Below are 14,100 nucleotides of genomic sequence, written 5' to 3' on the forward strand. Positions count from 1 at the left end.
AACACGTAAACACGAAAACAACAACATGTCGGGACCCCAAAGCCCGCCCACGCACACACACAAATAGGTTGACAGTTCAAGTACACGAGCTTGTCGAACAATTTTGACACAGCCATGCGATGAGGTCAACGAGGCCACGGCCCAAACGCCCATGCATTATTATATAATGCGGCAATGCAGCTGCCCCACCGCGTGTGTTGCCACCCACAACAATGTTGGGGGGATCTGGAGGAAAGGTCGCTGCCAGGTGGCAAGCAGAGGTGGCAAAGGTACCAAGCTTACTCGAAATACAGGGTAGCAGCACTGCACCCCTTCAGTTAATGGTAAATATGAAAATGGATTGAAATTATGATGAATTGGTAGTAAAATGTGAAATTTGAAAAATTATCATTTTATACCAACCTTTTCTAGTTGAGCTGGTAGTGCTGTGTAAAAATATTGATTATGTGTTTTGAATTCTTGTAGTATTTTTTTCGAATTTGTATGTTTTCCTTTTGAAAACTTTATAAACTGCAGTATATTAAGTGCAACTAACCAGATCTTGAGATATTTACCTTCGATATCCGCATGCTAGCTGCCCATCACTGGCTCCAAAGGACGACTGCCGGAATGGCAGGCATGTGGTGGCGTGCAGGAAGGAAGGATCTGATGCATATGTGTACGGCAAGCCAGGGATTCCGGGCTGGGAGGAGCAGGAAGACCTGCATAATGAAGCGCAGTGGCAAATGCGTCACATGCCGTGAGCTGTGAACTATGTGCTATGTGGCAAAGGGAACTGTCAGCAGCCAGGATGACAGACTGCCACAGAGTCGTATCTTTTGACCTGTCAGTGCTGCCACCATGTGGGCTGTCGACTATGAACTGGCAAACACATTCATAAATAGTTAATGCAAACTTAAGTAAATCCCTCGAAAAGTGCGCTTCATTGAAATGAGTTTAACAGATGGATTTTCATATTGGAAATTAAATGGAAATGCAGGCCATTTTAAATCCTGCAACCGCGCAGGATGTCAGGGAAAGGCTAATAATGCAGTTAAATATTATTCCGATTAAGGGGTTTTCCAACGCCATAATCTGCTTTAAAAGTGCGGTAAGTGATTGTCAGCGATTTAATTTAACTATTTGCACAATTTAAGCTATTGCTACTGGCTTAATTAAATAAAAGTAGCTTAAATTTGAAATGAATATCTAGAATATCTATCTGCAAGTGTGATAGCTTGCACTATCAAAGCTGCTGAGGCGTTTTGCAGAAAATAACTTAATTTGCAAACTCACTTGTATAATGTCATTAAAGTGCGTGTGCTAATGTGTTGCCATTAACTATATCGTTGTTTTTTTCAGCTGATTGTCAACAAATGACCAAATTAAGAGTGCTGTCCAACTATTCGACACACAGCCATATTCAACGGACTGTGATTAGCGGACAAATGCAGGTCAGCTCTTAATTATTCAAGTCCATTAGTTTTTTATGCCTTTAATGCGCTGTTTGATGTAAATTCATTTGGTGGCAATTTGTTTTGCTTTTTATGTACAGATTTGTTCGCTTTTTAAAGCTCGCCGTTACTTAGAACTACTTAAATTTATGGTGCATTGCAACTCGCAGTGGCAAATTGTTTTCACATTTTTTTCTGCGACAATTAATTAAGTTAGGATCAGATCGAATATGTTAATTTTAAATGAAACCGCAGGTGAGCAGCAGTTAATTAGAAAAACAGATTTTAAATAAATTAAGTGAATAGTTTAATTGTGATAATTTTAATATGTAATTGCATGCCCCTTTTTCCCCACAAAACATCAATTCCTATCGTCAATTAAAATAGATTGCAATGGCCCATGCAAATGACTGTAATTCACCCAGTGGATGGAGTTGGTTGCTCCATCTGGAAGATTCGCCTCCTTGGCGGCCTTCTAACCAGTCAAAGCTCACTGCCAGTTGGGCATTAATAACGCACGATAGCCCGTTTGAAGAATGCGGAACCCAGATGGCTGACCATCCATCTGACCATCCATAAATCAGCCGGGCGGTGTGGGAACAAAGTGGGTAAATGGATGGATGCTCAGCCATCGCTAATTGTCGCTGGCAAAACGACAATTGTCGCAGCCAATTGCCGATTGACATGTGCAAATTGTAAGTAAATTATTTTATAAAAGTCAAACATTGTGACGGCTGCTATCGAAACGGGCACTTATCCGATACACATATATGTGTCTTATCTATTGGATTTTTTCTCGACTGAGCCCACACAACGCCAAATCTGTGGCAGCAACGTGTGGGCACATTTATAACCATTTTTGTCACTTCTAAATCGCCGTGCAGAGAGAGAAAATATGTAGTTAGAATAACACATGCAGCAAAAGGCTACATTTGTAATATATTTACTTGAAAATATTTTATTAAAAATATATAGCAATAAATAGCCAGAAAAATAATAAGTCCTTAAGACTGTAAATCAAATATCATAAGCAAACACATTACTAATATCTAAGTATCAATTCAGAGGTTCCATTATATTTTGTATGGCTACATTTTAAGATTACCCACTTTTCAATTTCTGTATTTTATGTTCAAGATAAATATAATTTGAAATATATCTGTTTTTTATAACACTACCCTGTGTACTTTCAGCAGTATATATACATATAGGTTCTATTCGCGTGTGGAACTCAGTTGATAAATCATGTGGCAATAGTCGAGAGTGGGCAGCGCTCACTGGTGTCCACATTGCAATAACTTGCAGCATTGCAGTTGACCGCCGTCCCGCAACCGTCGACCCACAATCGCATTGCACAACCGCCCTGGGAGGAGGCTGCTGGCCAAGTGGGTGGTGGGCGGTGGCCGGAGTGAGTGGCGGTGGAGTGGGTCACTTGCCTCGGGAAAATGGAGCCATTAAGTGGCCTGAGAGAGTGGGCTACTTTCGCCGTTCACTGCGATACTTTCATTAGTCAAATAGCCGGACACTCAGACGCTCTCGAGGGCGGGCAATTGGCCTCCTCGGAGTTCCGCCCCAAACGCCAGTGGGTCAGTTAGCCAGTCAGTTACTCGGTCACCCAGTCGGTAACCTCTCCATCCGGCGGACTCCTATTTAATTTTATGCTGCGTGCGTAGGAAATGCGCTTAAATTGCCGCTAATTGCAATTTGCTGTGAAAATTGCAATGCAATGAGCGCGAATTGAATTAAAACGCCGCCGCACCGCAAATACATATAATTTGTTTCGCTTCCCACCAATTTTTGATCGGCAATTGTTTGCCGAGCTCTCAATCAGAAAACGGTCAAATACCTATTGGCCGGACAAAATATTTAATCAATGTAAATGGCATCTGCCATCGCCGCCCCCTTTTCCATGCAATCGACCGACCGACAGTCGCCTTTTCTGATGGCGGTGGCGCCTCGTTTAATGACTATTATTGCTATGGGGTGGCATACGTAATAAATATGCTGGTGCACGTTAATATTTGCACTGACCAGAGCGAGCAAACAGTTCTTGAACAGTAATTAATATAGTCGCTTTTTATGCAATCAAATTTGATTGAATCAATAGATTTTTGGAGCCATATTTTGTTAAGCTCTTTGTACATTAATTTAGTTCATTTGTTTATTTGGTTCTCTAAAAACTAATTGTATTTGTTGACACACCTCTGTGCAGTTTCTGTACTTCTATCAATATTTGTTAGTTGTACAATTTTGTAAAAGCTTCCTTATTTGGAAAAGTAAAAATCCAAGCTACGTTGCTAAACAATAGATGTATAGGCTTTATTAATTTGCAATAGAATATCTTCTGTCTGGCACTTCATTGTTGGTAGCCATGAATAACATTTGCTTTGCATATCGTGAGGTAATTAAATGCAATTTATATCGCGACTCATCTGCGATGTCATAAATTAAGTATCTAAGTATGTGCAATGTTTTCCACTCGGCCTCAATCATTTATAACTCGGATTGCTGCGTCTCCCATTGGGACTGTGGCAGTTGATTGTCGCCGTTGCTGACTCAATCCGGCAACTGACGTCATGTCCAGCATTTGGGATTCCTCTTTTACAATGACGCAGCTGCATTTGCAGTGCAATTGGCGCCAGAAAGAAGTCCCAAGGTTGTGTGCCAGCCATTTGGTCACCGATTTCGGGCTGCTGTGCCACCCCAAAATCTAGCGCCCGCTTAGACGACCTTGCCCCGCAGCGGCAGCAGCAGCAAAATGGGCGACAGTGCCAAATATCGATTGAAGCTGCGTAATGCATTTTCTACTAGGTACGTCGTTTGTTGTCCTGAAGCGAAAGCAGATCAAGGTCATCTATTTGGATGAAAGCATTAAATATTACACAGTATCATAGGGGGTAGTTCTTTAGTACGTTCAAGTTCCTTATAAGGTAAGATCTTAAAATATTATCCTCATATCGTTTCGTATGTGAAATTGAGTCTCCCACCAAATCTGATTCCTTCACTGATGATGAACAGGGTCATCCGCATCTGCATCTGCATCTGTAATTTCGTGGTCATTTAGTTGGTGTTCGATGGACCGCCAGAGGATTGCGGTTGCATCCCCCGCTTGGCATTTGCGTTCTGATTATGTTGTTGCCTTTGATGTAACAACACCGCCATTGTTTCGGTTAATTAAAATTTGTGGTTGCCGCATGCATGCCGTTGGCTGAGTGTGCGAATTTCACTAAATTAGTGCGGACTCTTCAGTTCAGCTCAGTTCGGTTTGGTTTGGTTTGGCCGGGTTCGCCTTTGGGTTTTGGTTCTGGTTTCTGGGCTCTGCCTGTTGCCGTTGCCTTAAATATTTAATATGCAGAGCTTCGATGCGGACGGGCATGAAATTGCCGCACTTGAAGCAGCCCGGGCTGTTCTGGTTGGAGTCTGGAGCTGGGCAAGAAGTTATCTGCATTCCAGCAGAACCAGTTTGCCAGCCTCATCCAACGATTCCTGCGATGCAGGCGCGGTGATTCATGCACCATCCACCAGACTCAGCAGCGTCCGATTTGGCCGTCTTTGTTTCGCCTCGCTTTATTTTACTTTGGCTTCTTGGTGTCGCGAATCTGTTGGATTCCCACGCCGCAGTATGAAAAGGCTAGAACAACGGGGCGTATACGTAATCAGGCTAGGGTCGTTAGCCAGTTGGCTGGCCCCGAAAACTTTTCGCATTTCGCAGCCACGCATGCCAATCTTTTCATGACAAACTTCAATAGCCATCTAGCCATCACAGCTCGAAATTCTTCCCCCAGCTGGAGCCTCAGTACGCAAAAATCTTGTTAAGCTCTAAGCCCCCCTTTTGCTGCCACCGATGGCAACTATTAAACTTGTTTCCTGCTTTTTCCAGACGGAGTTGGCTGTAAGGAAAAGGAATTTTATAGAATTTATGGCTGTCTCTTCGAAGGGATCGCAAACTTTTCACAGAAAAGTTACCGCTGAAAGTTATTCGTATCTTTTTTCGGCAGCTTCGACGGACTTACTGCAAATTCTCAAGGATTTTCGGTTTTTCTAAGCGAAAGTTAATCTGAAGTTATGCATAGTTTTCAGGGTAGTAGGACAATTACTTGCTTTCTTACTAAGGATATTAAAAACATTCAGCTTAAAAAAAATCTGTGAAAAATAATATGAATTATGTGATGATCTCTTTGTGCCAATAATTTATGACTAGCAATAAGTTTGGAAATATTTTAAACATTTCAATGCTTTTGTCAGGGGGTAAACAATGTGAGGCGCAGATTTATTTAATCTGATATAAGGCAATTTTAAAATTTGTATGACATTCCAGCCATTACCTTAAGCAGCAACACATTGGAGGGATAAGATTTCGATCGCGTATACAAATATTCCATCAACATAATGTGGTTCAACAAATTTTGAGCGGGCCAACCTCCTGCAAAGTCAAAGGCGATGGGATCCGCGATAAGATCCTTGCGACACACGACAATGGCAAAGACGATCCCGAATCGGCATAAATAAAAACCGCTGAAGATTTGTGTCTCATGGATAATGTTTGAGCTACTACACACACACTCGCTGAGTGGAAAGTGAGGACTTTTTGGCTGAAACCCTTTGGGGCCACATCAACTTTCACGCGTTCCGCCGAAGACAATGTTATCATAGGCCCATATTTGTGCAGGATGCGAAGGGAAGGGGAGGAGCTGAGGAAGCGCTGGTGCCGCATAAGAAGAACGCAAAACTCGTATTTAAAAAAGAACGGGGAAGAAAAAAATGTTTAGGTACCGAAATGAAAGAAAACGAGCCACAGAAATTCCAGGCCAAAGAGGCCGCCGCCCAGGCTCTCAGATACATGTACACAGATACATTTACAGATACAGATACAAATGCTCGCAGTACATTTGCCAGTGTGTTGGTTCGGGGGAGCTCTTCATGCGCAGACGCGCAGGCAGAAAAGTTGCACGAATTCGCGAAATTGGCCACCGCAGCAGCAGAAGTAGCATCCACGGGAGCCACGGATCTCGGGATACATATTGAATTTCATGGATTGCCATTGCCGGCTGACCTTTCCCCCGAAAAAGCCAAGCCCAGGATCTGCGCTTCCTTCCTTCGCCGAGTTATTAAACAAGTAAAGCGAATGCGAGCGCAGTCTGCTCAACTTAATTACGGCCGAACTGGGGAGCAATGTAAATTGCCCGGACGCCTGTCGTTTATTTATAGAAAATAATGAATTGAACAGGTGAGATCGAGCCGATGATAAGCATAGAAATTCCAGCATACCCGCACACACAGTCGGACCAACAAAAAGCCAGGAAAAAAAGTTAAAATGAAAAGAAAAACAAAACAAGCCCGACCAAAGGAAGCTCAACTGCAGTTGCGAGTTGGCATTGCGAAATCGGCGAATGGCGAACTGCAAACTGCGAGCCGAGCAAAAAGCAGAAAGCAATCCAATTTACTGATTTATTTCTTATTTTACTTTGACTATGCAGCAGCAGCAGCAACAGAAACCACAACGGAGGCAGTCACGGCAGTAGCTTCTGAGCCTCGAATTGAGCTCAGCATTCAGCAATACACCGAGAAAAACAATGTGAACTAGATGCCTAAAGCTAGTAATGTAATGTTAAGAAAATGAAGAAGAAACTATCTTTTTGATCTTAAAATTAACCTTAAATTCATGTCATAAGTCACTATCCCATAGTGCTATCTATAAGAAGTATCCCAGACTTTCTCTCTGTGCATTTCGAGCTTCAGTGTCAGCTCCACCGCTCAGTTGGCTCTCCTCGACCGATGGAGTTAGTGGGCCTGCTTGGCTTCGCTTTGATCTTGATGCTGGGCTGCGACGCCTGACAACGATGACGAGGCACAGCCCCCGATCCCCTTGCCACAGCCCCCTCCCCCAACATCATCGTCATCTACATCTGCCAGCCTCAGTCAATACAAAAAACACAGAAGTACAACGGGCCGGACAAAAAGAAGTCCAGGAGGGCAACGTAAAAAATGCAAAAAGGGGAATCCTTGCTGATTGCGAGAATTCAGAAATACCCTATCCATTTACTAAGCTCGACTAAGAAAATAAAAAAATAAATGAACAAGTAATTATTGAATAAAAAATATAATATAGTATTGAAACCAATATACAATAACTTTTCAATAAAGAATTTATATTTTTTATTGATAACTTTTCGCTTTTAAAAATATTTTCTCTCACTGCTCCAAAATTCCCGCACAGTTTAAGAAGCGGTGAAGAGAAGGGGGGACCCCAGTAGTATTGGGGCAAGGCAAGAACAATTTGAAGATTCTTGTAGGCAAAAGCTGCTGGCTGCTGGCTGCTGCCTGCAGTTGTTGCTGGCTGCACAAATGCAGATGCCACGACATTATTTTTGCCACTTGGCCGATGGGAGCCGCTCCACCATCCAATATCCACCATCAACCATCCACCGTGCCACATAATACAACAGGCACGGCCGCAAAGCGATGACTTGGTTCGCATCTTTGTCGCTCATGCTTTATTTAAGGTTTCATGTATAAATATTTTTATTTATTGTGCAACACATTCGCACACGTTGCGAGCCTCACTTCGGGATGCCTTACTGTAAGGCACGACTGCAACTGCAACAGCAGCAAGGCGACCCGATCTCAAAGGCAATGGCAACTATAATGATGATGATGTGTAAACTCGCGGTGGGACGCTTAATTTCTACCTTGGCCAAGGCCCAAGGATTGGAATGGGTATTGGGTTCGGCTTTGGCCAACCAGCCGATGCATCGACTGACTGAGTCGCCATGGGTAGGGCAAATATAAATACCACTGTGCCCGCATTTATATGTGCCGCATCTGTACATACTTGTATTTATTTATATGGCAGAGTTCTCCCTGTTGCACTGTTGCCAAGTGCAGTCCGTCCGCCAGTCATCGTCGTTCCGTCCATCCGATGCAATATCGGCCGCCCAGGGCTAGTTTATGGGCCCGGTCAGAAGGAGTCTGGGCCCGTTGAGTGCAGTGGGAACTGCACTCCACTCCACAGCCGCCGGTCGAGATGCGAAAGTGATAATACAAATATGATGGGGACCATAAAAAGTGAGTGGGCCAACGGTGGGAAAGTGTCTGAGGTTCTCGGCATGTTCTCCATTTCGTGACGCCAGTGGGTGTGGGTGCTTAAAATGTAAAGGCTGTAAATGTTCTATTTATAAGTCTGAGTGGGTGGAAATAATATGTTATAATTCGGATTTGTAATTAATTTTAATTGTGATTTGCGTAGCTTTATCACAATGTCATGGCAATTATACTACTATTTAATATGAAGCAACAAATATAAGGGATAAGCTTGTGGTGATTTGAAAGTTTCATAGTAGTTCAATTGCTCAACATTTAATATTAATTTTATAACAATGAAAAGTTATTTTCGTTAAAAACTCCACTTATTACCCCATGCTGACATCAACGACGAACTTATATTACTGACACCCGTGCTTTCATTCAAAGCCATTGCCATTACTATCATCACAACAATCATCATCATCATCCTCGTGGACTGGAGGTATCCGCAACCTAGACCCAATCATCAAGAGCAAGAACAAAGGCAACAAAAAAATCGATTTCATTCATACGCAATTGCGTTGAAATCTGTCAATGACACGTTCTCGATGCTCGCTGGCCACCCCCTGCACCTTCGCCTGCTTCATCCCCACCCCAAAAAGGGGGATCCACCGGTCCCCCCAAAGGCAGATCCACTGTGCCCGTTCCAGTTGCCCTGGAAATATCCCTGCCACTGACAGACTCTGGCCCAAAGTTGTTCCATCCGAGCTACTAGCACCTGCATAGAGGATTATGCACTGAGAAAAAATACTTCTAATTGGAACTGCCAATAAAATCTTTTTAACGTTCTGCATCTCTTAGTGGCGGTACACTATTACTCTATAATGCAGGATTAAATAAAGAAAATTTTATAAACATGTATACCTTATGTGATCTTAATGAGAAATATAAAAAGGTTACAACTTTCATTAAAAAGCATCTTTAACCATTAAGATCATGTTTCCCAGTGTACGCTTAAGGTTGCAGGTGGTGGGTTAAGGGGGGGTACAGTGGGTGGCGAGGGGGCACACACTCATCACGGCCATTGACAAGTAGCTGTCAGGCAGAAGGGTCAAGGGGGAAACACGAGCGAGCTGAACCGACGAACGAGCATCAGGAGAACTTTTTGACACAAGTAACTGGGCTGGCACCCTTGCCCAGGGTCAAGGGGATGGATGTGAGGGATGGTTGGTGGTGGGTGGCGGCAGGGGGTTGGCTCACACATCACAATGTGGCAAATCAGGCACAAAAATCCAATATCCTGCAATGAAATACAATTACACGGTGCACACAATTCGATTTGGCCCGACCAGAGTTACTTATAATTTTTGATTTCCCAAAATAATTGCCACAAATCGGAATGCGATTGAGGTTGACTGTGTCGAGGGTCATGCGTGGCTTTTCTCGCAGTGTAGTGCCCCTGCAATGATTGTTACATGATGAAGTGCTATCGATGTCTGTTTCGTTTGACTGATTCTCAGATTCGATGGAAAAACGAGCAGCCCTCGAGGGGCGGCAGGTGTGTGCGTGCGTATCTGTGTAAGTGAGAGTATCTGTGCGCGCAGCATGTGCGACTGTGTGCGGGGGCATGGAATTTTCAAGACCCTGTTACTGCAAGTGCCGCCCAGGTCTTTTAAAGTGTAAGAAGACGAGGCTGGCATTCAAATCTCTGCCCCCAGCTCGATGACTTCACACATTCCACAGCGAACGAGAGGGGTGTGGGATCGAAGAACTTCCTTGAAAACCCCCGTCTAAGCCAAGTGAAGAACTTAAACGTCGAACCAGTTTTTGGTGAATGAAAAGCCAGCGAGCCCAAAGTTGCACACAAACTCCAAACTCGAAGCAGAAGAAACCCGAAGCGAAGTACCAGAAAAGGGGGGCCCCCACTGAAAAGGGGCAGCCTGGCAGCTAAAATATAATAAAAAGAAATTAAAATAAAATTCAAAAATGTGCAAAACGAGACCGAGAACGAGAAATGCTGCATGCCAGTCTTCGGGCCAGAGGGAGCGGTACTGGAGAAGAATCTCCGTGGAACCTGTTGGACCAGTCACACACACAGGCACGCACACCAGCACCCGAATGCCACCAACGTGTTTGTGCCAGGATAAAAGGCAAGCCGGGTCGCTCCGTGGGTATATATCCATCTCTTTTCGCCCCGCTCCGGAGGATTTCAAGTGTAAAACGCTGTCGCTTGTGGAATGCGCGCACACACACACACAGGGAAGCGGATACAACTACATAGATAGCCCAACATTTGGCCATATTTTGCTGCACTAAATCAAGCGTTTAAACGAAATTCGAGTTGGGCCAACAAGCCAACGAGCCGAGCTCAAAGCGCTCATATTTTCCCGATCGCCAAAAAGAAGCACCATAATTTATAGATGCCGTTTGACTAAATTCGTTTAATTCCAGTCCTACCTTTACCCACACACCTATATAATATATATGCCTACGGTTTACCTGTGCGATACAAAAATAAGGAGGAAAAAACTGAAAATAAGGCGAGAGAGCGAGAAGTAAAAGGGTTTTGGTTTTGGTTTCGGTTTCGGTTTCTTTGGGACCTTCGCTCTCATCGATCGTTCCGTAGTGTACATTATAATTTATAACTTTATCTAAACGATGTGGTGGTGTTTAATTTTCGACCTCACCTTTTCCAGCTCGTTTTTGTTTTTTGTTGCCGTTTCGCCATCCCATCACCATCATCATCATCATCATCACGGTTATTTCTGGTGGGGATTCGTTTCATTGGAGAACTGTTTCCGCTTCGCATGACTCACTTTTCGCTGTTTGTCCCGGGGTCTTGAGTCTTCTCCTTTTTTTTCTTCTTATTTTTTGTGAGGTCTTTCTTTATCGCACACTAATTTGAATAGGATTCCATTTCGTGATGAACATATCACCGGGAACGGAAAACATCCATGGGGGGTGGGAGGGCGTTTGCGCCCAGCTGGACGCCCGCAACTGACCACCATGAAGTTCCCGCTGCCCCGGCTATATAGTATCTTGTTAATGAAGAAATAGATACACAGACGCCCCGAGACGCCTAGGTATTTAAGATCGAGGTCGGTGCCCGCGGGGTGACGAGTGAAAGTCCGGGGAGAAGAGGCTGGTGGGTTCGGGTCGTGCATTGTCTGCCACACCGCTGCAGCCTCAAGACAATCGCTTCGTTTTCGCAAATTGCAAAGGGAAAAAGTTAACAAAAGAAGAAATGGAGAGAAAAAACGATACAACCACACGTGCTGTGCGAGGTCATGACACGGCTATCCATTTGAACAGCAACATTTAGCCCTACGGAAATAGCTGCCGAACGTCTGAGACTCTTCAGAGGCGTGAAATCTGAGCCTGCTCCACGGGTTCATCAAGCCGATCGTAAAGCACAGCCTATGAAATAAAATTAGAACTCATTCAGACATCAATTAGAACCGAGCATGCAAATTTCAACCAGCGGCATCGATAAAAGCCCGGATTAAAAGCCATCGAGAACCCGAGAAGACCACTGTGAGATGGATTGATTTACGTTGAATATGCAAATTGCAGCGAGCCACCGTTGAAAGCTTTTAGGAGAGCATTTCGAGAATTTGAATAAATATTTAGGCCCACCGGACAGAGAAAAAAATAATCAGAATCAAGCCAGCTCATGGCAGATGACACGGCCAGGGAAGACTCGAAGTTGGTCCTGAAGAATGCCGGAACCCATAAATAAATGCGTATAACTATTGGAATATTTAAAACGAATACAGGATATGTGTCATTTTAAATTTTTGAAACTACGCACATTCATTGGCGATCGAAATCGTTTGGTATTTATTAATAAGAATAGACAGCTTACGAATGCTAAGCTTGCGTAATACTACATCCTGTTAATAAATACATTATTTTATAAATTGTAGTTGGGAATTCCCAAATTATAATATCTTATATGCATTACAAAGTTTGTGGTTTCTTTTTCCAAAACCCTAATGACTGAAATTAATTAATTTATTTCCAATTGAGCCTTTGTAACTCTACTCCACTATTTCCGCATATATTCTCGGCGTTAACCTGTGAATTAAATTGAGTTCGCATAAACACCTATTCATTGCACCACTGTGCCAACATCTGTGCTCGCCGTTCTCTTTTGTTCGAAAGAGAGCGTTCGGGTGGTTCTCTTAGCGCCGACTGTCGAGTGCCGAGTGTTCGTGCTCGCATCGTTAAAGTTGTAGCACTCAGGGCGGATGGTTGATTTCGACGGCAAAGTCAATCTGTTCGGGTTTCTCGTCGTGGAAGGTTCGTTGCGCGCGCGGAATAACTGAAAATATCGGTGCGAAATTCGAGCGGAATAACGCTAGAGAAGAAGGCGAGTGCATTTCCTCGACCTGAGAACGCCGGTGGCCAAGGAGCTTTGCAATTAAATCTATTTTCGCCGACTTAAGTACACAAAACGTAGGAGAAAATTAAGAAGAGAAAGAAAAAAAAACAAACCTAATCGCTGGCAAATCAATTGCTAAGGAATTGAGTACTATTCGTTGTTATGTCATGGAAAGTCTCTGAATAAGTTAAGAAAATACTTGTGTGAAATTTTGCGACCTTTCAAAACTAGAAAATAGAAAAGCAAAAAGTGCTAGACACGCGCTCTCTCTCCGACCACCACCCACCACCACCCACTATCGCCATCCCACGTTTACTACCACGTTTATTGCTCACGCGTGTTTTTGGGGCCTTTTGTTTTGTGCGCTCGTGTTTGTGGCCGTGTGTGCCAGTGTGTGTGTGCGTGTTAGCCGGCAAGTGCATTTGTGTGAGTGTGTGTGTTGCCGCGAACAGCTGTTCATCCAGACAGCATGCAGAAGTAAATACGAAGAAGTGCTGCCAAATAGAGTAAATAAAATAACCGGCTAAAATAAAAATAAGAGAAGCAATCAAAGGCAAATCAAATTTAGCCCCATCATCCACTGTGTCTGCACACAGAAATCACCCATCAAAAATGGCGGCCAGGAGCATGCGGCTAGCGCAGCTTTTGCTATTCACCCTGCTCTGCGGCTTCGTCGGCCTGTCAGCCGCCAAGCACCTGGACCTGGATGGGATCCACCACCACCAGCACCACCTGCACAGCGCCACCACGCACCACCGACGTCGCCTGCAGCGGGACTCGCGGGCGAAGGACGCCGTTGGGGGATCGACCCACCAGTGTGATGCCGTCAAGAGCTACTTCGAATCGATCGACATCAAGTCGAGTGGGACTTACAGCGAAAAAGGTAAAGTTCACGCCATCCGTAGGGTCATAATATCGAGTGTGCACTTGGACATGCGGGCTGGGGCAGAAGCTGGGGGAACGTTGAAGGAAGTTAAAGCTACCAATATGGTTTAGGCCCCTTAGGAGCAAGCCCACTAACTTTAAACTGTTCAGAGGAAAATGTATGTTATTTCCCCAGGTCACTAAAGTGGTTCGAATACTTAAAGCCTGAGTTATCTACTCCATCGAATAGGAACGAAGAAAATAAATTGGGATTATAGATAATGGTTTTTCAATTTAATTACTTTGCATCCTCTCCGTTTTAAAACATTTCTTTTGCGGGAAATTCATTGCCTCGATTTCGGAGTTTGCCTTAACCCTCGCCATCAGTCTTCCATA

The 14,100-nt window shown here is 43.9% G+C and overlaps 1 protein-coding gene and 1 long non-coding RNA gene across 2 annotated transcripts in view; one reads left to right on the plus strand and one right to left on the minus strand.

Annotated features, from left to right (window-relative positions):
* Nucleotides 1-8,773: 8,773 nt before the first annotated feature.
* Nucleotides 8,774-10,573, minus strand: LOC120284831. Its single transcript, XR_005544081.2, has 2 exons — nt 9,815-10,573; nt 8,774-9,756 (listed from the first exon to the last, which is right to left on the minus strand). It is a non-coding gene; the product is annotated as an uncharacterized LOC120284831 (long non-coding RNA).
* A 2,104-nt stretch (nt 10,574-12,677) lies between these two features.
* The window catches only part of LOC6737349 (division abnormally delayed protein), a 64,005-nt gene continuing 62,582 nt past the window's right edge, over nt 12,678-14,100 (plus strand). The window contains exon 1 of the mRNA XM_016171157.3: nt 12,678-13,723. Coding sequence (XP_016031074.1) covers nt 13,453-13,723 — 271 coding nt within the window. The 5' untranslated portion in view covers nt 12,678-13,452. The remainder of the gene's footprint in view (nt 13,724-14,100) is intronic.

This window comes from Drosophila simulans, chromosome 3L (assembly GCF_016746395.2).
Source record: "Drosophila simulans strain w501 chromosome 3L, Prin_Dsim_3.1, whole genome shotgun sequence".
NCBI lineage: Eukaryota > Metazoa > Arthropoda > Insecta > Diptera > Drosophilidae > Drosophila > Drosophila simulans.